Source organism: Aythya fuligula, chromosome 3 (assembly GCF_009819795.1).
Source record: "Aythya fuligula isolate bAytFul2 chromosome 3, bAytFul2.pri, whole genome shotgun sequence".
NCBI classification, from domain to species: domain Eukaryota; kingdom Metazoa; phylum Chordata; class Aves; order Anseriformes; family Anatidae; genus Aythya; species Aythya fuligula.
In genome coordinates, this window is record NC_045561.1 from 18,777,495 (window position 1) to 18,800,517 (window position 23,023).

At 37.5% G+C, this 23,023-nt stretch overlaps 1 protein-coding gene across 1 annotated transcript in view; it reads left to right on the forward strand.

Annotated features, from left to right (window-relative positions):
• The first annotated feature begins 2,587 nt into the window (after nucleotides 1-2,587).
• Nucleotides 2,588-23,023, forward strand: part of KCNK2 (potassium two pore domain channel subfamily K member 2) — a 104,693-nt gene continuing 84,257 nt past the window's right edge. Inside the window, exon 1 of the mRNA XM_032185648.1 lies at nucleotides 2,588-2,836. Coding sequence (XP_032041539.1) covers nucleotides 2,803-2,836 — 34 coding nt within the window. The 5' untranslated portion in view covers nucleotides 2,588-2,802. The remainder of the gene's footprint in view (nucleotides 2,837-23,023) is intronic.

Consider the following 23,023-nt stretch of genomic DNA (forward strand, 5'->3'; position numbering starts at 1 on the left):
GAAAGTAAAGAGAATTTAATGTACCCCAATTCTCAGGGGATAACCCAGCATAGTTCCCATTCCTTCAGGAATTTCAAGAAAACCTGTTAATTAGTCTCTGATGTATAGAGCCTGAATCTCCCCCATCATGAATTTACACTGTAAAATCTTCATTAACTGCAGCAGATTCAGATTAAGTGAATTTGTTTAATACACCCCTAATTATTGTTAGTACCAAGTGCAGGCACACAAAATTTATACAGAGAGTTGTGGCAATTGCTCACAGAAATGAGTAACACAACTTACAGAAATGAGAACAAGCAATTTGTTTGTTTGTGTAATAACCAAATGATCAAAAATGGCCTAAATGAAGAGAATTGATCATCTGAAAGCATTTTTGTAGATGTACACGTCAGGAACACGATTTTGCCTATGGGGGGAAAAAAAAAAAGAGAGAGAAGAAAAAGAAAAAAAGATTAAAGCTAAGCAATCAAAGCAGATTTAGAGCAGAAACTTATCCTATGACAAAAATCTCTCTTGATAATGTATGCCTTCATATCGCAGTGTCAGGCTTGCTTTGACCATCTTTGATACTTCTTATAGTTCCAATAACTTATTTTTGACCTAAAATTCCCGAGCCTTGGTTTTCTGTGGGATATACTGTCATTGGTAGGTAGGTGGCAAGATTTAAATGTTTGCTTTTCACAGAGAGACACACATCTGCATTAAAAGACCTGTATCATTTTAAATGAAACAGGAGCAGAGGAGCATTGTCTATCAAAATGGTTGCTGTAAGCAGTTGATTGCAGAGAAGCTGGCATCCTGTACTTCAAATGTACAACATAGAAAAAGTTCTCTAAAGAGCTCCTTACACTAGTGACTTATTATCAAATAATGCATAGCAAAGTCTGCTGCAAGGCAGATTTTCCTACAATATGTATCTATGTCTTCATCATAGTTGTTCAAAAGCTTAGCTATCAGGCTCCTGGTAAGTATAAAGTTTTAAAGTTAATCAAAAAGACTATTATGGTCTTGCTTTATTTGGTCCTTGTCAACTGTGATTCACATTTCCTGCTCTTCACTGCAAACAAAGGACCAAGAAATCAAATTAAAAATAAAAAAGGTGTTCTAATATATTTGGCTGACATCAGGGCTTTAAGCAAAATATTAAATATTTTAGAGCTTCTGGTAGAAAGTTGTGAAAGTTGGGTATGTGAAACTATTGAGGTATCTGTCATAGGAACTCAGATATGGCAGATCCCCATATTAAGAATTTCTATGAAAATTTTAAGAAATTACATCATATGACTGGCCATGAGTGCTGTAATTGCTTTAGTGCTGTCACATATGGGTCAGTTTCCAAAGTCTGGGCCAGATTACCAACCTGTGAAATTCATCAAAAATTTTTGTGTTTAATTAAATGTGAGGGATTGAGGTCTTTGTAACACAGTCTTCCGAAGCTTTTTTTTTCTTTTCCTAATATGGTTATTTTTTTTGTCTGGAGGAGCTTATCTGTTGACCATAAAAGAAGAATTATAAGTAGTGGATCAGAAATGAAGTGTGCACAAATATTCGGCTACAAGTCCCAAAGGTCAAGTCAGATTTTCTTTTACTGAGAATAATATTATTTTGTTTGTAGCTGGATGTCTATATTTACAAGTGGATTCCACAATGTTCAAGTGCTATAATTACATTAATTCTCTTAACACGTCTCCATTTATTCAAATATTTAAGATGATAGATCAGAAATTTCAGGATAAGGTTAAGGATAAGACTGATGTATCACCACATTACTTAAAATAGCATTGCTTGTCTGTTTTGTTCAGTGGCCATTATCACAACTATTCCTATTTTCTAGAATATGAAATAATTATGCTACCTATATATTTTGAAGGAGTTAAAGAAAAAATAAGCAGTATGCCTCAAAACACCGACATCTGAACTTGGTAAGTCCAAGTGCAACTGAAGTTAGGGAACTAAATAACTCAGGGTCCTTTTTCAAAATTCATAATGGAGATAATCATAATATTGCACCACATGGGAAGGAAAAATGGATAGATAAAATAGATACAAAACTGGAAAAAAAAAAAAGGAGGGTACAGAAAAAAAAATCAAACCTTGTGAAGAGTATGTTATTCCCTTCTCCTTTGTCCTAATAAAAAACTATTGATACAGTTGAGAAAAGATACTTGAACCAGGTTTGTGACTGCTACTTAGGAAACTCATGAATTAAAAAAGAAATCACAGAATCACAGATGTAGCAATGTAAGTCTTCCTTCTTTAAAGAATGGATCAAATTATATACTTTGAGGCACACCTGACTCTTAAAATACACTGGGGCTCTTTCAGCAGCAATTAGACTACATGCTGCATATGCATGTTTCATGTGAATGATGCTTAAGAAAGGAAGAATTAATGGGAACACTGATTTTGATCTATTCATTTATAGCAAAGAAGCTGTGGCCTTTTAAAGCCTTCTGGAACATTTGAGATACAATTATTCAATCTTTTAAGGGACTCTGGGTAATTTTCATTCAGGTTTCTGTTTCCTAACCTGTTCAATCAGCTGTTATTTGTAAAATACTTTGAAGATGTAAAACATGCTATAAATGCCATGTATCATAATTAGTAACTCACTGGTTTACTTTTATGTGTCTATTGAGTATTTTGGACAGAAAATACAGAAAGAGAACATACATGTATGTGAGAAGAGAGTATATTATGATGCAATGACTTGTTCAGAAGACTACTTAAAGAGAGCCATGAAGGAAATGCTTTATCTAAGACCAAAAGCATGGTGACTTCTGAATATTACATCACCAAATGAGGAACCTACAAGCAAGACATAATTTCTACTGTAAGTACATTACTACAGACAAATATTTAATTTAATTGAACTTTGCAAATTGTAATCAGCTTTCCTTGCTTGAGATGGTGGACTAGAGTGAAGAGTTAGATTAACTGATTAATAATTACATTGGAGAAAATGCCTCAGTGACATATGTTTCATTTATAAATAAAAGCATCTTATTTTAGTTAATTTTCTTCCTTTTGAAATACTGATTGTCTATTAAGGTCTGATTAGACACAAAGTTGTGTATGAGTTAAGGTTTGAATGGCATGATTTAGGAAAATTGCATCAGTTTTCCAATATGTCATTACTGAGAAGGCTTATTTGGGTAGTTGGAGATATCTTTAATGTAACTTTAATATGATCAAAATTCCACTATAATATGGTGCATATTTATTTCATTATAACAATATGACGATTAATTTGGATCTCGGATTAGAAAAATGTTGAGTAGACTGGTATTTATCCAGAAAACCACTTAAAACGTGCTTTCACTTCAACGCATTAGTGTAAGTAGTCCTACCGCAGTCACATATTGGAGGTCTTTCTGTTTTTCCTCGGGAATTATCAGCAGGTATGTAGGTTTTGACTGGAAAGTTTTCTTAAGCCCTGAAGGAAAATCCTATCAAAAATCTGAGAGAGAAAGAAATTAATGCTCTAGTGTTTAGACTGCATGAAACAGGAAAATCTGTTTGCAGATCTCTATTCTGCTTGATTCAGACTTGTACCATAGATTTCTGAATTAGTGATAAGTCTTTGAGCCACCACAAAAGGAGCTGTTCTGGGTTCAGAACATTTCTTTTTGCTTTTGTGTATTTAGTGTTCAAGTTTTTGTCTTTTTTTTTTTTCTTCCAAAACTTCAGAAAATGTCTATTTCCCTCCAGTGTGATGTGCTTTGTTCATGAGTAAGAAATATTCTGCTTCTGCTTGGTTGTCTGTAGTCGTCAATGAGCATAAGGCTAAACATAATCTTGAGTAATTTTTTTGGATTTCTGATAAACTACTTATTATCTTCAAAAAGGAACCTTTAATACCACATAATGGAACTTGATTCTTTAATGCAGTTCAGTTGTTGACACAGTTATGAGTCTGATTTGGATCACTGTATACATTTATGAAAGTGAACAAGAATTTGTATTTATTTGGAATGCTTAATTATGCTGAAATGATATCTCCCAAAATACGTGCTTTTTTTTTTTTTTTTTTTTAAGGACCACTTTCCTTGAATTAATTAAATGCTTTATTACGTATTCTTCTACTACTCTAAGGTGTGTACTACACATATAAATGCTGAGGTTGGAATTACTGATTAAAAAGCCCAGCCTATGGTGATTTCTCCTTGTTTGACATTCCTTCATTCTCTGCTCTCTCAGAGTATCAGTGATCATGTTATTTTCTCTAGTATTATTTTAACTTTGTTTTCTGAAGCAATGTCAGAGGCTTTAGATAACATGTTAACCATTAGCTCTACATCTGAAGAATAAGTAGTTTTGAATCTTTAGGAAGCTAATTAACTCAAGCATTAAATTTTAATTTCTGAAAACAACTCCTCCCACCCCCCAAGTTATTTTCTGTCAAGTTTTATCCCATGATCCTAAAGAGAATGGAAAACAACTGAGGTAAGTTGTACTGAGGGACCAAAGCTGCTGTTGCACCCAAGTGCAGTTGTTCCATAGCCTGCAGCACCACTACAAACTGTCCATGACAAATGAAGAATGCATTTGCAGAGTCAGGAGGAGACCTCAGGCAGGCAGAATGTAATTACCTAACGAGAATTTGAGAAAGGCCTCAGGACCACCTGGGAAGGGAGGTGTTGTTGCAGTTAGTAGGGTGCCAGGCAGAAAATGTTAGATTATTTACTACACTGAGTAACCTACAGTGCAGTCATAATTTAAAATGATAGAACACTAAAGAGAAAAAATGTACAGTGTCAGTAATTTTCAACCTAGTAATGAAGCATAATGGAACAAAGCCATCATGCTATATTATACAATCTGCATTTTATAGAATGTGTGAATATAACTTCAGCGCAGATATTTGCTGTCTATTGGGTAAAATTGCACCAAATTTATATTTAAAAACAAAAAGTACTTTTCAAAAGAAAAGTGAAGGAAGTAACTACTCTCTCTGCTCTAAAATGGAATTGACATATGGACTTGGAGTAGGACACAGTCTTTTTCAGTATTGGTGGCATTAAATCTGAGGGGTACATTAGAGTACATCTCAGAAGAGAGTTGGTGCACCAGATTTAAAAGGAAGGTGGAGGTGAATATTAGCCATGGACACAAAAGCCTTTCCATATGAAAAATAAAACAGTGTTTATGATCCCACGTCTTTAGGGTTATTGATGCTGTTTCAATATTTTCAGGGCAGGAGCTGCAAGAAAAGCTCCTGCAAGAAAAGGAGAAAGGTGAGGATAAGAGCAGAAATAAGGAAGAATCATAAACTGCCTAATATCACAATACCTCAACTTCTTTTTCTGAGGAGACACTGAGATGACAGTCTGTTAAGAGAGTAGGAAAGAGAAAGTATTTCTTGTATTTTTAAATGCATTAACACTAGCTATTATGTTTGAAAGTGAAAGAAAATAAGTAGGAGGCTGTCCCAGAACTGGCAGCAGTTATATGACGAACTGTTCACCTTGCAAATATTTTTTCTCTAACCAAATGATGCTACTGCCAAATGGATGATGTTTTGTTCTTGTGGCCTCTGTTCCATTATTCCATTGGTCTTCAAACTTTCTAGTTTCCTAGATTAGCTAAGGAGCCACATCAGTGAACATTATCCAGCCATGTTTCAGACAACCACAGCTGTGAGGACTTAGTTTGTAGAGACTATTTTAATTTATTTATGTTTAACATGTATGTTTTGTATTTCTGCTGGCCACTGCTGAGAAATGTACTGTAGTCAAGATTTTAAATTTGGAAGTACATGTATACCAAGTGCAGGGCAGGTGAAATCTGAAAATTGTCTGGGACAAGATAATGAAACAGGTTTTGAAGAATTTTGAGGAAAAAATAGATGGATATCATTTCCTAATAACTGTAAAGTATTAAGTCTAAAAGACTTATAGACAGTACTGGCAAAGCATGTTTGAGAAGTAGAGAGGCATCATATTGAGATGAAATAGGTTCTTCATGCTCTTCTTGTATTTTAATGATTGATTACCACAGATAAAATACATAATAGCTTAATCTCTTCATATGTATAACCACTTCCTATCTCTATTAATATGCAATGAAAAGAGAAGATTTACTTCACGCATCCACTTCTGGAAGAGAAGGGAACTGCTCAATGCTTGCAGGCACATTCTTACAACATTCAACATGTTCTAATGCTAAGATCTTCAGTAAGCCACAAAGTAACATGAAGACAACTACCTTTTTGGCATCCTTCCACTGCTTTATTTATTACATCAGTCTTTATTTTTGACTAGTGGAGAGGAAAAAAAAAAAAAGTGATTTAAAGCAGTCAAGGCTACTTTTTCATCATTTTTTTCCATCAATTTTGTGTTTTGACACAATATATACTACATGAAACACTGTACTTAATACATACAGATGTCCATGCATGATTTTTGACTTAAAGAGAGCACCGTGTTCTAAAGGGAGGTCAGAGTGGGCTGGGAGAGGGATGTTTTTAGTTGTGCCTTTTCCAATAACGATGAAATGCAGGATAATAGTGAGATGTAATAGACTGTTTTCAAGGATTCTACAGCAGTCTAGCAGAAGTTTGATTATATTTTTTTTCTACATCTTCCTTCATATCCCCAGGAGTTTAGGCTAGGGTCTAAAAATTTCTTTCCTAACAGTTCTGCCTGTTTAAATAAAATAAATCCTTTTACACTGCAATGATGGATAAAGTAGCTAGAAATGCAGCTTTGCAGGTGGGCGCTGCTCTCCAGCTGTGCAGTACATTTAATTTCTGTTGCCCCACACTCTATGTATAAAATGAGATCATGATGACAATACCCCCTTGCTCTTGCTTTTTGTCTCCTTTATCTAGCTGGACTGCAAAGTTCCCACAGAAGGAATTGTTTCTTGATGTGTACTTCAGTATATAAAATAAAAGGATGTGTGTGTAGGGGAGGCCCTGGAAGAACACTGTCCATTCCCAACTGTGCCTTCTTCCCAGAGCTCCTCCTCCTGCTTGATCTCAAACAGCCATGATCAGTGCCTTCTCAGTCTCATGAAAAATTTGGTGGGTGGTTTGTAGGGTCAGGAAATTTAGCCAACCAAGCTCTGTGCTGAGGCTTTAAGAGAGACAACACAGCAGTCACACCTCAGGAGGCCAGAGGTGGATTTGTTTTCAGCTTTCCTGATATTGGAATAATCTAGGGGTGCAGTTGTTTGGGGACTTTCTTCTCCCAAACAACTTCCATACACTTTGGGCAGGTTTTACATCCTGTCAAGATAAGAAATCCAAAATATTTGGACAGAACAAACCAGTGTGATTTTTGTGAATAAGCACTAAGTGAAAAGAGCTATAACTTTGAGTTTTTGCCTCCTGAAGCATTGTTGCAATTGCTGTCTTCAAAAGCAAAATCAATGGCAAAAGTTTCAGAACATCAGCCTGTCATCAGTGTTCTGCATCTGTTCCTTGTGCTTTGCAAGGAGATGGAGACCAGCTTTCTTGGTCACTATTCCACGAAGGAGCATGTAATGGATCAGGTAGATGGTATGTTCTCTGCAAATTGCTGCAAGTGTGATAGATAAGTGCTGCCCTGCAGCTGTGCAGAGGTACAGTGTGCTGCAAGGGCTTGTAGCGGTGGGAGCAGCGTGGGAGGTGAGCTGGCAGCGACCTGCCGTGCTCTGCCTGTACAGCCCAGGGAAGGAGCAGCAGGAACCAAGTACTCATCCAGGCAAGGGAGACCCCCATGTGAGGCAGAGGGTAGCTGGTGATAGAGGTTTCTGCAGCGAGCTTTCAGCTTGTCTCTGTCAAACTAGGTCAAGCTGACTTCAGCACAGCTCTGAGCTTTCCATCTCTCTGTGCTTCAAAGAACTGAAGTCCTTTCTCTGCATAGACTAAAGCAACAGCACTTTAGTAAAATAAAACAGAGACAATTGTGACAGCTTGAGTTCTGGATTGGTACTTTAATCCTTTAGCTGAAACGCAGAGAATTTCCATAGCAGCATTAATAGTCTTTGTCTTTTATTTCTTTCTGAAACTTTAGTAGAATCAGCCCTCTAAAAGGAAGACTGTCTTTAATTCTTGAAATAAATCCACTGCATTGCAAGGACATATAACTAAGTAATCAACATTTTTAATTTTAATTTTTAAAAAACTCTCATGTGTTCTATATTTTGAAACAATTAGAAAGACAAAAAAAAACACTCTCTTAAAATATGTCTTACACATTCTGCGAGTCTGCACTCTTCGATCTATAAAAAAACATGCTGTTCTTAGGCATAAAAATGATGCTCCTTTGCCAGTCCACAATGTTTTACGCAGAAACCTATCTTAACTACTACATTTATTTTAGAAAAATGTGAAAGTAAAAACAAAGCTCAGAATGAATGAAACCACGTGAGACAACAAAAAATATTAAAATGCCAGCTGAGTTTGAAGCATCAAATTTTGCAAGGTTCCAGTTAAAAATAAGTAGAATGAGAAATAGGTTGTTATTTTAAAGAATGAACTTGATTTCTTTGATCCATGATATCTAAAATGTTTTAACTAATGCCTAGGTTAAAATAAAGGCATTTTGTCCTCTACTCTGGGTTGCAAATTAAATATTGAGCTGGATGGAGTGCTTTTTTCTTAAACTGAAGCTAAAACTGCAGTTTTGTTCTTTTCCTGGATGAATAGTCCTCTTGTAGCAGATAACTATGCATGTGGCCAGCACCCACAAAGTGGCACTTGGAAGCAGATTTCTAGACTTAATCTTGGAGCCACATCTTTGATTCTGGCTTATGAAATGGATTTACAAACAAACAAAAAAGACAAAAACCTAGTTGTTTCTCTCTTTCTCTCTTTCTCTCTCTGTCTCTTTCTCTCTCTCTCTCTCCTATTTCTCCCCTTTTTCTTCAGAGAAAAACAACATTTGCTATCACTTTTTATCATTTTTATCATTTGCTACCACAACTATCACTTTTTCTCTGAATAAAACACATATGTGTTAAAATGTAACTATCATGAATCATGATAGGTAGTTTTCATTACTTCAGGATATTTGCTTTTGGGAGTAATAGCCAAAAGAATTGTGATTAATGCAAGTTAAATGTATGGCAGTCAATTGGTGGTCCAAGCTTAACTTTTGGGCTGATTTAAAGGCTACTAACATCACATGGAGTGTCTTCAGAGGATTATCAGGCAGACCAATATATCCCATATTAGTTTATTTATTTGCCATGTTAAATGAAGAATGTCTGTTCCTGGTTACATGTAACAACAAATACTTTTTAGTAAAACTATTTACCCTCCCCCCCCAAAATATGCAAAATATATTCTAATATTTTTAATTTTGATCTGAATTATTATTATTATTATTTTTATCCTAGTCTCTTGGTCTCTTGACAAGTTAGAGTAGTCACTTCTTTAAAAGCTTGGTGGTGAAATCAAGTGATGTAACTAGGAAACTTTTATTTACTTTAGGTTCACGATTAATATTACAATATAAATGCTTTTTACTGACGATGTGAGGTGGGAAAAGAAGCCCAGAGAATAACATTTTTTTTTCCACAAAAACTAATTAGTAGTTTTAGAAGTTGTTGTACTGGAACAATGTATTGGACAGAGATAGAACAGCTAGAAAGCAGTTTAAAGGAATTTATAACCTCAGTTTTTCCTGCTATCTGATATGTATATGAGTCTCCATATATAAAATCAGTGGGATTCCATACAGGCATGGCAATCCATTTAGGATTGATTGACAAATAGAAGAAACCATGTTAACCTGACGTTCTAAGCCAAATATGTTGCTTATTTCTGTATTTAAAATGGACCAAACCTCATGTAAAATTAAAAAAAAAGAAAAAAGAAAAGAGTTTTAATTTCATATATTCCTTCCAGTACTTAAAGGGGGCCTATAAGAAAGATGGGGAAAGACTGTTTATCAGGGACTGTAGTGATAGGACAAGCAGTAAGAGTATTAAACTAAAAATGGGTAGGTTTTTAGATATAAGAAATAAACTCTTTACTCTCAATAACTCTTTTGGGTGGTGAGACACCAGAACAGGTTGCCTGGAGAAGCTGTGGATATCTGCTTCCTGGAAGTGTTCAAGGCCAGGTTGGATGAGGCTTTTAGCAACCTGGTCTCGTGGGAGGTGTCCTTGCCCATGGCAGGGGGAGGTGGAACTTAGATGATCTTTAAGGTCTCTTCCAACCCAAACCATTGTGTGATTCTATGATTCTATGTTCATACTGGAAATGTTGTGGAGATATCAATTAGGGGACAAGTAATTCTGACTCCTCTTCCTCAAACAATTGAATTAACATAGTCTGTATAATACTATAGTCTGAGAGTCTGTTAATACAAAATATACCTTTTATATATATATCTTTTTAACCTACAGTCACTTGAGTGATGGAATGGTGGTTGCTGAACTGTTTATTTGAAAGCTCATCAAGTTACATAGTAATCACAGAATATCCAGTTTTGTTATCCTTTATGCCATTGAGAAATGCCTGCTATTTTGTTCTGTCTTTATTTTCATTTTGTTCCAAACCAGCAGTGTATCATTGCCTAAAAATGTGGTGGTAGGTAATAAAGAAAGGCAAGTGAAAGGTCAAATCTCTTGCAAAGTAGTAAAACCACATAACTTAAATTTAAATAGAAACCACAGTATATGATCGGATATGTACAACTTATGGGTTGTTATATTATTTATAAAATAAAGAACATTATCATTAAGGGTGCCTGGGACTGTAGCAGTGTCAAATAAGGCAAAATTCCCATCGATTTGCCTTTAGATGTGTGTTGGGTTCTCGTTTGGCCAAGGTAAAGGTATTTATTTTTATTTTCTCTGTTGCATCGAATATCCCTTCTATTTTTTCCCCACAGTTTGCAAAAATATGTGTAGGAAATAAAAACTCCTCAGTGGCAGACATGCATATACAATGATTTTATCTTGCTAGTGTTGCCATTATTTCCTCAAATAGCTATTTCAAATTTCCTACCTACCACTTATTTTGTATTTGCTTACAGAAAAAAAATAGTGTATTGTGTGCACTTGTGTACACACAGAAAAACTAGTCAAATGCCTACAGAAATTCTGACACCACACTCTATTTTCTCAGATTTGTAACTTTACCTCCAAAGGACTCTTAAGAGGCTGCTCCAGGATGCTTTCAAAGCCTTGTTCTGCCCCCATTCCTTGGTTGAGGAGGATAGCTTCTGAGATGTTACAGCCATACCTGAAGTGGTGGGAGGGCTGCAGAGAATGTACCCAAGAACATAGAAACCAGGAGCTCAGATCACAACCCTACCTATGAGCACATGAGGTTGTGCAGCCTCAGTAGTTCTGAAAGCTGAATCTTCAGGCCCATTTTGGAGTCCATTCATGGTATAAGTCAAGGAGGCCATGACAACTGTTGGCTGTATGTGCTGAACCACACATATGCCAGAAGAGATCTGTCTTCAGCTCCACTATTACTGTTTCATGAAGAAAGCAGAGCCCTGAACACCTGATTACACACTGGAAGATGATACAGACTATTATGGGACCAGGGGTGCCCAGCCTGCTGCTCTCCAACTCTCCTGTTGAAAAGGAGGCAGATCAGCAGGGTAGGTCTGCAGTGTGCACATCTTGCTGGCTGAGCCTGGTGTATGTAGCCTGATCTCTCATACAAATAAATGTTTACTCCCAAAGAAGTCCAGGTAGATAGAGGAGTGGAGTGCAACATTTTGAAAAGCACAGTGAACTTGTATTATATTCTTATTTTGAAGGCGTGCGACTTCCAATACAACCTTGCTATTACTTGGAAAGAACCAGATCAAATACTGCAACTACAGCCACTACAAATTCATAAAGGAAAAGATTTCTAAAGTTTCTTTTCTTGAAGTCATTTTAGAATGCTTTGGATGAGACACTGACTACTTTCAAATGTTGTCATGGTTACTTTAAGGAATTTGGAAAAACATTAATCAAGAAGAATAGGAAAAACACAGTTGTAGAAATAACCTGGCCTGGGATTGAAGTGTGGAAAGATGTACAACCTTCTTGCTGATGTATATGCAAAAATAACACTATGAAAATTGATAGGTATCATGAGATTTTTGCTTTATTTTGGAAAACACGTTAAAAAACAAACTGTAGGAGACTGAAAGTAAAATCCTATTAATATATGAGTCACTGTTGCTTGGATTTGATGGCTTCTGGAATGCAATTTCCTGTGAATGGAACAGTCACAAGAAAATGGCAGAGAAGAGACTCACTGAAGAGCTCTGCTGAAGTAGCTCAACCCTGTTGTAGTCAGTATTTTGGAATATGAACTATGCTTTACCACCTGTCTTCCAAGCCATGATCATCTCCCCTCATACTGTCAGCAAACACACAGAGGCAAGACACTTGGAGGTTGCTGCACTCCACAGCTTCTCTTGTTCTTTGTATGTGCTACTTGGGGTCAAGTCCTTTATGAGCCTGGCAGTTGCCACCTAATGTGACTCTAAAGGCATTGTGCTGGTCCTGTGACTTACTGAGAGATGGCCAGCTCTCGGCTTCAGCAATAAAGGCCACTGAATGACAGTAGAAATTAACAGTTCCTGTTCTCTTTAACGTGGGACAGAACTCTTACCTTGGTGTATATGACAAAAGTAAAATTAAATGTCAAACTCCATTGCAAGCAATATAAAAAGTCAGTAAAAGCAATGTTTCTCTGCAGATGCTTAACTAGACAGATTTTCTTCATCATTGCCTGGGCACTGCACTTGGGCTGTGGTGCTGTTCTCCTGTATAACAAGTGTTCTGGGAGCCCTTTCTTTAGCTGCCTAGTGTTGCCATGAGAGTCTTGCTTCACTCTCTGCATAAATGTGAGCTGATATTAAAAAATCCCAAAGAAGCTGATATATAACCTGTACCTTTTTACCAAGGGTAGGAAAAGATTAATTTCATGAAAACCACAAAACAAGGAATTGTTAGGAATGATATACTGCTGATATTCTTAAAAAATATATATACAAAAATTGCATCAGAAAAATCTGTCCTTTATGAATATAAGAAGAAAAAACTGTTCTAGCATAAGTAAAATCATTGGAGAGAAGAATCCATATGTTACTGGCCTTGGAAAATAAGCATACTTTCCATTAATCCTGTCATACAGAGTGTAAGGAGGTTTGGGTCCCCATATTCAATAATTTACTTCAGGTTTGCATATGTGCTTCTGTTCAACTGAGATAAATATCCTGCACAGGAGTACACCACCATGAAGATCTCATCTCGAGTGCTACTGGGTGGTAAAAAGAAGGCACATATGAATGAAATTCAGTATACAAGTTTTCTGTAAGATGAGTTATGGGTGCTGTTGCTTCCATAGGGAACTAAGCACTGGTGCAAGGAAGAGAATGAAGCATCCAGAACACAAGTGCAAAGCCATGGAGTAGGGTGGATTAAATGGTCAAATTGAAAACTTGTGGAAAAAAAGTATGAAACATATCTCAACAGAGATATAATGACAGGAAAGAAAAACGTGCTTATACTCTGGAAATACATTTCTCATCAGTGTTTGTAGAAGTGTTTGGGATTTCCAGTAAACCTTAACAGACACTGCTTTCCCACTACAGAAATCCTGTTTTATGATGTGGGTGCAGAATATCTTCTTTGCAAAAGCTCAGGTATGTGGAAAGCTGTGGGGAGGCAGGACTGTAACATGACAGTGATGGCAGAACTATGAATGCTTCCAGCTGCATGATTTGAGGTTGTGCTATGACGCAGCCTGTATGATCTAGGCAGAAAATCACCAGCTCTTAAGCAGAGTGTCTGTCTCAGCACAGACTGGCAGCCTTCAGAGGTAAGAATGAAGAGAAGTCTGTTGTCTTCTCTACTGAATTCCCAGCCATCCTTTTGAAATTTGCTGACTGGGTGGGGGTTTGTCTGGGAACAAAAGCTTTGGTTTCTCCCCAGAGTATTCACTGATCCATTGGGCACTGTGCATTTGTTATTTTAAAACAGCGTGAAGGTGTGCATCAGAGCTCTATTTCCCATAATCTCTGGGAAAATTGATGGGAAAGGAACTCATGCATACAGTTTACTTTTGCTGAGTTTATTCAGCATTGTATATTGCCTTACCCATGCATGGCTTTTGTGTAAGGATGTAATTATACGCTGTACTCTAGCTATGAGTGTCTTATTTGCATCGCTGCAGAGTTAGCATACAGTAATAGGATGTAGGCCACTTGTGGAAGACGAATGCCTTCATCCAGGTTGGTGGCAGACAGAACTAGACAGGAGGAATGCAGATCCGGCATAGCAGGGACAAGGCTGTATTGCTGTTATTTGCTGCCATAAATCGGAACTGGTAAATTTTTTTTTTTTTTTTGAGGTGTAACAGAATGTCTTTGAAGACAGAAACAATTTTTTTTCAAGAAAAAACAACACAGGAAAGCACTGGTCTAACTGAAACTTCTCATGGGAACCTGCATTTCAGCTCCACCATGGCCACAGTAGCACACCTACCTTACTTGCTGGTGCTGGGCTGGCCCAGGCACTGGATCAAGCAGATTTATGCTGGCTCTTGAGTCTCCAGTGTTCCCAGAGAGGCTCCTTGACCTACCGTCTGCTTTCTTCTGTGGCATGTGTGTGGGTCTTTCACCTAGCTCTTCACAGAAAAAAAAACACACAAAACTTGTTTTAACAAGTTGTCATTCTTACAGTACAAAGAAGAGGACATTTGCATATATGGAAACATCTAGCTCCTGGCCAGCTGTGGTGCCAGTGTACATGCTGCCTTCATAGTCTAGCTTCAGCAATTGCCTGGCTCCTTAGGTCCTTCTCAGCAACTAAGAAGTCATATCAAGCTCTGACTTCCCTTAGATGACACACAGAAAAAAAAGGACTTTATTTACCCAAATTAAGAAGAATATTTCGGAACAGCAGAGAAAATTGGGATGGAAAATCCTGAAAAAAACAACCAGCATTTAGACAACCAAATAACCCACAATCAACCTATTCTCAGTCTTCTGATTCATTTTCCTAACTGTATCCAAAAGCACTTATTTTGTTCTCTCTGACTGCAGTTCCATCCCAGAAGGGGTTGTCCTCCTTTTCACTATGATATTTTCTCTGTTTCACATGGGAACAAGCACAGTCTCTTCAGCAATTTCCAAACACATATTATCAACAAAAGTATGTTGTAGACATAGGTAACCTTGCTAACCTTTGCAAAAATCATAGAAAAGAGTGTGGGGATTATGTTAGAAAAGGTGAAAAAGGGTTGGTAACAAAAAAAAAAATGGAAAATGTAGGAAAAGATTGTTCCCACTGCTTTTTAAATTTGTCTTTAAAATTTTTACTTGGCACTTTGACAGCTCACAATTTAAATTTTTTCAATCATCTTAATATTTAATCACAATTTTTAATTATACTAGTAACTCCAGGCTACTTCTTAACTCAGCAATAACTCCATCTTCTATTAATAAATGGCACATATCTTCAGCTTTGACACTTACTTGCTGTCAGTGTTATGGCTTTGGTGGAACATGCAGTCCTGGACACTGTTATTGCCTCTTAAATCACAAATCTTCTCAAGTTATCAGTACAGTGTTTCACCCTGATGATGATAACTTAGTATAAAGATATTCAGTTTTCACTGTGGTTCTTAGTGTTACTGTTGCTAAAAAATACAGGAAATTAGAGAAAAAAGTTCTTTAAAAAATCTTGTTCTAGAACACTTTCTTATTTCAGAAGATTTTTATTCTCCTTAGGCTGGAAAAGGGGCACACTGGTATTTGAAAGCTGTGGATTGCAAGGTCATTACATCTCAGTGTGACAGAGAGGGCTTGGGATTATTATTATTATTATTATTATTTGATCTGTATGCCAAATTGGCTCCAATTCTGGGGTTACAGCACTCATGTGGCAGTGGTTTGGAGGCTGCTGGGGGACATGAGCCAATGGGCATGACTTCTTCTGGGATGCAAAGGCCATCCAGCCCAAATCCACAAGGGAACAGTAAATGATCTGGGACTTGCTGAGCTATCCACTCTCCCCACAGCTCTCTGAAGTGTCTGGTCTATGTGGCTCTGTGAAAATTGGAGAATGTGGCTTATGGAGTCAGGAGGGTTCACCAACTCTCTTGACCCTATGAGACCAATCTCTGTTTTTTTTTTTTTTTTTTTTTTTTTTTAAAGACTTTATGTCAGATAGACCTCTATATAAGCATCTACGCTGATCAGGCTCTATTTTACAATGTGGGTTTTTTGTTCTCAGCCTCCCTGTTGAGAGATTGTTCCAGAAGCTAGCACTTCTCATGCTTTTTCTGATTTCCAGCCTAAATTTATTCACAGAATGGTTTTGTTTTTGTGCCAGCATGGTCCATTAGCTCAAAAAAGTCATTTTGATGTATCCACACACAGCAATCAGATATTTTCTCAGCTTTCATTTTGCCAGAATAAGGTAGATGAGCTCTTCCAGTTTCTTCTGACACAATCCATCTAAAAATATTTTCTGCTCCACATTGGGTTAATTTTTGTGGAGCACCAATGACTAGAGCTAAGTGCACTTTTCCTGCTTCACCAGCTCCTGTGGGTTAGCATGCAGCACTCTGATAGCATTTGCTGGCCAAACCCTCCCACATATATATTGGTGATGTTAGCAAAAATAATCAATACAAAGATGATTTAACAAGACTTCTAATAAATTTGGTTAAAACAGACTAGGAAGGTCTGGCTTATTATAGGTTTGATGGCTTCCTGCTTGAGGACCAGCAACTTTGGATTCATTGCAGGAAGAGCTAACTGTCCCCTTTCACTTATAGGTGATCTAGTGCTGATAAGAATCTCCATCTTGTGGCCACAAAACTTACTTTAGACTCAGGCTGAAGTGAGGAGTTAAGGGTAATTGGACCTTGAATAGTCTTAGGCAGAAGTGTAGCATTCTCTGTAATGCATTGCCTTGAATCAGAACAGCTCAAGAGCAAGAGGAAGACAAGGGTCAGTTTCCCTCCCTCACAAGCTCCAGTGTTACATATACCCGTTTTCTATGTTAGTTTGCATTTGTTAGTTGGAAAGACTCATAAGAATTACAGGATTCAACCTGAGCATTTTCAGTAATTACTTCCCAAAAACACTCTCTGATACACGAAGAAGACGTTGAAAAAGAAACATGCATCCAATGTTAGAAAAGTAGAAAAAAGAATGTGAGAGGTGAAGAGCCTGGAAGAGCAGCTCAGGACTACAGCTGCTGGAATCCTCTAGAAATGCATCAGGCAGAGGGACTGAAGGAGGATTTTGTCTCTTCAAAAGGAAAGGTTTCTAAGAAGAAAGGTGGGCAAAGCTAGCTATTTTATTTTTTTTCCCAGTAATTTTGGGCCAGAGGCATTGGATACAGTTTAATAGCCTACAATTATAGAAGTTTAATTACCATTTTGTGCTAAAAAATTCAGGAGAGTCACGCTCTTAGAAAGAATGAAATTCAGAGAGGCATTAATTACCTATGAAATACCTAAAGAGAAATTTATTTAATATTTGTAAAAAACTCATGCTTTTTTCAGTGTTTATGGGAATCTTATTTTGAGATCAGGCTGCGGTGGACTTTGGAGAGCAGAACTGAGCAAAAAACATTGTATGAGTCTGACTTACCTTTAGAAGAAGCAGTATTACTTTGTCAGGTTGCGGAACAAGCTTAGATGGGATTGCATTTTTAGAATGAAAAGAGGTGACAGCAGAGTAGATTGGATGAACAAACAAGTCTTATTAAATAAATAATAATAATATTAAAAAGAAGATTGACAAAGTGAAGAAAATCTTCAACAGATCAATTATCATGGGGAGTGAATTTGCAAGAAGTAGTGTGAAAGTTTACACTTGAAGGAAAAAAATGGGGAACAGAACAATGTCTGGCCTTTGACAGAGCTACTATTCTGGAAAGAAACTAAACTAGCTGTGGGAAGCCATACCTAAAAGGAAATTAAGTATAAGTACTTTGCACAGTGTAGAAGATTGTTCTGTGGAAATTGCTCAGATAGAGACCTATTTCAGATGAGTGGAATGCCCTCTTGAACAAGAATGGAATTGTTGTTGCTTATGAACTGGATATTGATACACCAGTCAATACAAAATTTTAAGTCAATCTGAATACGAACAAAAAAGCCCAGATTGTGCAGTGACAAACTATTTCATAATAGCAGTATACAAACTAAATGTAATTGCATAGAATTTTACTTTTTATTGAAGGAGACAGAGGCAGTGTTTCATCTCACAGGGAGAATATAGAAGCTAGAAAGCCAAAAACACTTACAGGCAGAAAGAAAAACATAGATTAAAAGAAGACAACTAAATGAAGGTATAGCCAGCAAAGCAAAAAATTATAAAGAAGCAAATTTCACAAAGAAACAAGAAGATGAAAACAGTCATTACTGTCATAAGAGAATGCTAAGGAAAATGTAGAACAAAGATCAGAAATTGTTAAACATGCGTGTAATAAGGAAACATTCTATTATATCCATTATATGATTTGGAGATTTTAGAAGAAAATGTCCATGACAAAGGAGAAAAATGACCCAGTTCTTTCAGTGCACATTGACAACTGAGTATGCAGAGAGCTGAGCCACAACCTGATATTTTTTTTTTTTCCATAGGAAACTCCATATGTAATGTTTTTAAGTCAAGATTTTCTGTGTCCCTTTGATGAAAATGAAGCACTTTTCTACCTCTAAGAATTAATTAAATAAAAATAAATTCATGAAGTTTTACTTGCATATGATATGGTAATAAGGCCAACACATATCTCTAGCTAGACTTGGCAGTCTCTACTTATGAGAAGATTCTTGGTAAGGACTAGAGGAATAAGCCACTTGGAATAATTGCCATTCTGTCCATTGTGAATTAATGGGTGACTGGTTTGGCTTGGTCTGTACACCTATTTTTAATATTACATATAAGTGGGCTTCTATCATAGTTCCAGTTTATCCAAAACCAAGCTGTTTACACTTTTCAGGCATGCATTTTTAGTGTTTGCCTTTTGAGTTTTCATGCAGATAGCATTTTCTGAGAGCTGTGCCCTGTTGAACACCCATGAAAACTTCTTAAGTAGGTAGGCTACTTCTGTGTCATGGTATATGGGAGACCTTCCCATTTTCCTGAGCTCAGAATCAGATGCTGGCTGAGTGCCAGCTCTGTACCGGGGCAAGACCCAGGCATGTGCCAAGCCCCTCATCTCCGCGCCTCTCTGCCCAATTCCCATGCCAAGGAAAACTCAAGCCCAGAGCCTGAGCATGAGCCATGGCATGTTGCCACCAGGCATTGGTCTGAATGATCTGTGGAGCAGGACCCTGGGGCGTGCCAAGGCTTGCATGGGAACATAAATATAGCCACAGCCATAGATAATGTGAGAACTGAATGCCTGTAAGTTTTTAGGCTTCCTTTGAAGTTTATGGGAATTTGCCGGAATAAGTTATGTGTAAAAACGGTATAAAAGAGTTCAGTTGTGGCCTGTTAGGACATGGGTGCCAGTAGTAAATGCTTTATTGCCAAAATCATAAGCAGCTAAAAATGTGGGGATTAAGAATACCCCACCCAATGCCTTGCTGGTTAAAGCACTCAAAGGGAGGTAGAAGTTGTGGGCCCACATCTCCTCTCCTGTCTCCTGGGTGAGTGCTTCAGCTACTGAGTTGCACTGAGCAATGCCTTCTAGCTCTTTGTTCTCTTTCTGCCTACCTTCCCACTTTTTAACTCTGCCCTGTCTTTCAAAATAAAACACCAAATTGACATCTGGAATCCAATGTGCAAACAGATCCTCCCTTGAGAGGTTTAAATCCTGGAGTTTGACAGGGTTTAGTCCACCTCTGTTCCTGCTTTATTGCCCAGTGGCTAGTTCATAGCGGTTCCTGGAAGCTGAGAGTTCCTTTGTAGGGTGACTGGCTTTCTTCTTTTGTTAAACAGGGAACTTGAGCTGCATATGGCATGTTTGAAAGGTGAATAACATTAGACATGTCAACACAGAGGCTGGTGATTTAAATCATTGTGTTGCCTAAGCCCACAGCCCATAAGCACTGAAGTACAAGAGGTAGTGACCAAACCTTGGATGACTTTATTTGTACTGGTGTAGTCTAAGTCAGTGGGATCACACGGATATGCAGTAAAGAGACACGGAGACATGGATCTGGACTGGGAGAAATACTGGGTCACCGCCCCTCGTCTTCCATTATTGCAGGCTACTGGACCATGCAATGCCTTTCACATACAGGTTAGCCTCCAAGAATCCAGCTTGGCATTATAAATTCTGTAGCATTAAATGAATATGAGGCTAAGGAACATAAAGTTAATGATTTTACTTCTACTACATCTGAATGATAGCTATGATCTTTGTTGCGTTATAGTAGTGTATAAGCAAGGTCATTAGGAGTATATAAGGAGTGTTTTATCAAGCTTCCTGTATTTATGTCATTATTATAAACTGATTATGATGTACTAATATTATAATATAATAATAATTACAGACTATAGCTGCTAGATAAAGGAAGTACGTATAGATAATACAGAAGTATACCTATCTATAACGTGCAAGTAATATACTGAAGGATATGTTGCTGTTAGTTCATCAGTAATTGTTGTATATGGCTTTAATGTCATTTACTTTAAGAGAAACATGGTTGGGTGTGACTCTTCAAAATACAAGTTGTGTTTTTCCGTATAAAAGTTTCTGTTAAATATTCTACAGAGAATATGTGTATGTTCTTCCCTAAGCAGTCATTCTGAGTGACTGATAGCTCAGCAGTTATTGACAGGTTGCTTTCTTGTCTAAAACCAGAGGAATGTGTGGACCCTTGTACACAGTAAGCATTTGAGTAATAATGAAAGTGATTGATGAGAATAAGATTTCTTTTTACTCTTCTGTCATGAGCAACCTATTGGGATCAAGAGAACACTGGGATATAAATTAATCTTCCTTGAGTTATTCTAAACAGTCATGTGATGGGAGATTTCTTTGATCTCATTCATTTGAAATTGATTAGTTCTGTTAATTACTCTGCTTGAACTGAGTTAGCAGAAGTTTTCTGCGTGTTGCAACATCCTTGATGGTTTGTCTGCTGGCATGCCAAACAAGCAAACTTGTTAAAGAATTCAAAGGGAGGCAGTGTCAGTGTGGTGTTTGCTGACTAAGACTGATGATGACTATCAGTGATAAATACGCGTCGAAGTGATCAGATGTAGTTTGTTTCTGTGCTTGGATTTTTCACTGAAACTGTCGCTGGTTAAAATGCATAAGCAGTCCTTGGAGCAGGAACTCATGTCTTCCTCTGCCAAGTGAATACAGAATCACTAAGCCAGGAGGGTTTTCTCTATAACTCTTTGTGTCCTTTACCCACCTCACAAATCCTGAATTCTACAGGAAGAATTGGGATCTCATGAGATCTGTTTAATGCCCGCTGGATTACGGCATTATTGTATATCTAAGGAGGTGGCTTGAATTTCATGCCATCTACTTATTATTCTGATGTTTGTTGAATAGGTTCTGATTAATACTAATAGTGGAAGCTAATTTTCTACCTGTTGTCTGATTTTTCCAGTAATGAACCTCAGTCTTACAAGCTAGAGGATAAACTTGGGGTGTTTGGGACAGTAAGAACAAGATGAAACACACTGAAGCATTTGCCACGTACTGAGGCGTGGTTAAGCATTTGCCACGTACTGAGGTGGTTAAGGTCTGCTAGGCGTCCTGAAATCTGTCTTAGTTCTAATTAGCTTTCAGTTAAAAAAATGAAATTAATTTATAATACTAAAATGTTAAAATAATATAAAATCAGTGACTATATCTGCAGAAAGGAATGAGAAATGAAACTATAAAACATGCTGTAGCTAAATCTCATTCTAGTTAGGCTTAAAGGTGATTTCTCTTTCCCATGTAGCTGGTAGGCACTTGAGCCAAAATACTTTCCAAAATAATTCCCAGAGCTCATAGCCACTGGAATCCGGTCCTCTCACATCCTGCCTGCCATGCGTTAGTCTTTGTTCTGTAGAGATGCCTTTGGAGTGCCCTTCTGTGGCAGCACAGGCTCAGGCAGAAGTCAGCAGGTACCTGGTTCTGAAGAAACCATAGTATGAAGGCAAGACATAATGACAAGCTCAGTGCTTGGCCTGAGGGTAAACAAGTCATTTACCTGTTTTCAGTAAAATTCTTCCTGCTGAAGGCAAAGGAGGGTAAACTTTCTAAGCACCCGTGTAAGTATATTACAATTTATAACACTCGAGTGTAAAACTAATTTTGCACCAGTACATAGGTAAGAACAATAAACAGCTCAGTAATATCTCTTAGTGACTAGATGCAATCACAGGACAGCATGCGTGGGTCCAGTAATGTGTCAGGAATTGATGATCTCTAAGTGTGGCTTGACGGAACAGGGTAAGTCCCAATGACAGGCTCTCTCCAGGAAGGCAACAGATGTAGATTTAAATTCCTGTACACAGAAGAAATTATTGGAGTCCTTTTCTCCTATATCCTGAAAGAGTTCTCTAGTCATTGCACTGTTGCATAAAAACTGGTAGAGGCGTTTATTTTATTTCTGTTTTAAAAGAAAGTGGCAACCGTCCCTACATTTTACATAAAGTTTGTTCTGCTAGCCTTCCAGAAAAGCCTTCCAAATAAACTCCCCTGAGGAGATAAGTAAGGAAGGCTTATTTTCTGGATCAATTGGGCGTAAGAAAGACATTAGTGTTGAGCAGCATGGTGGGAAGTGTTTGTGTCCAGAAGCAGAAAGCTTGCTAAAGAACATCACCAGTGAAAACGCGGAAGTTAAAAGAAATAGGGTTCCTGAAGGTCACAGCTCTGCAGATGGGCACCTCTATCCAAGTCAGATGTTATGTCTGTGATGTCTGTATTCTGCACAATGACTTAGGAGAAAGGAAAGTAGCTGGCATAGAAGCAACTCCAGAACTTGAGGCAGCACAGAAATGCCATGGAAGCACTGTATTTGAGCTAGCTTGCCATGCTGAGAGCTACCAGTTTGTGTTGCTGTGAAGACCATACCTGTCCTACCTTCAGGAGCTGCCTATTTTTGTGTTGTGGTGCCACACAAGCTGACGCATGTAGCAGCTTCCTC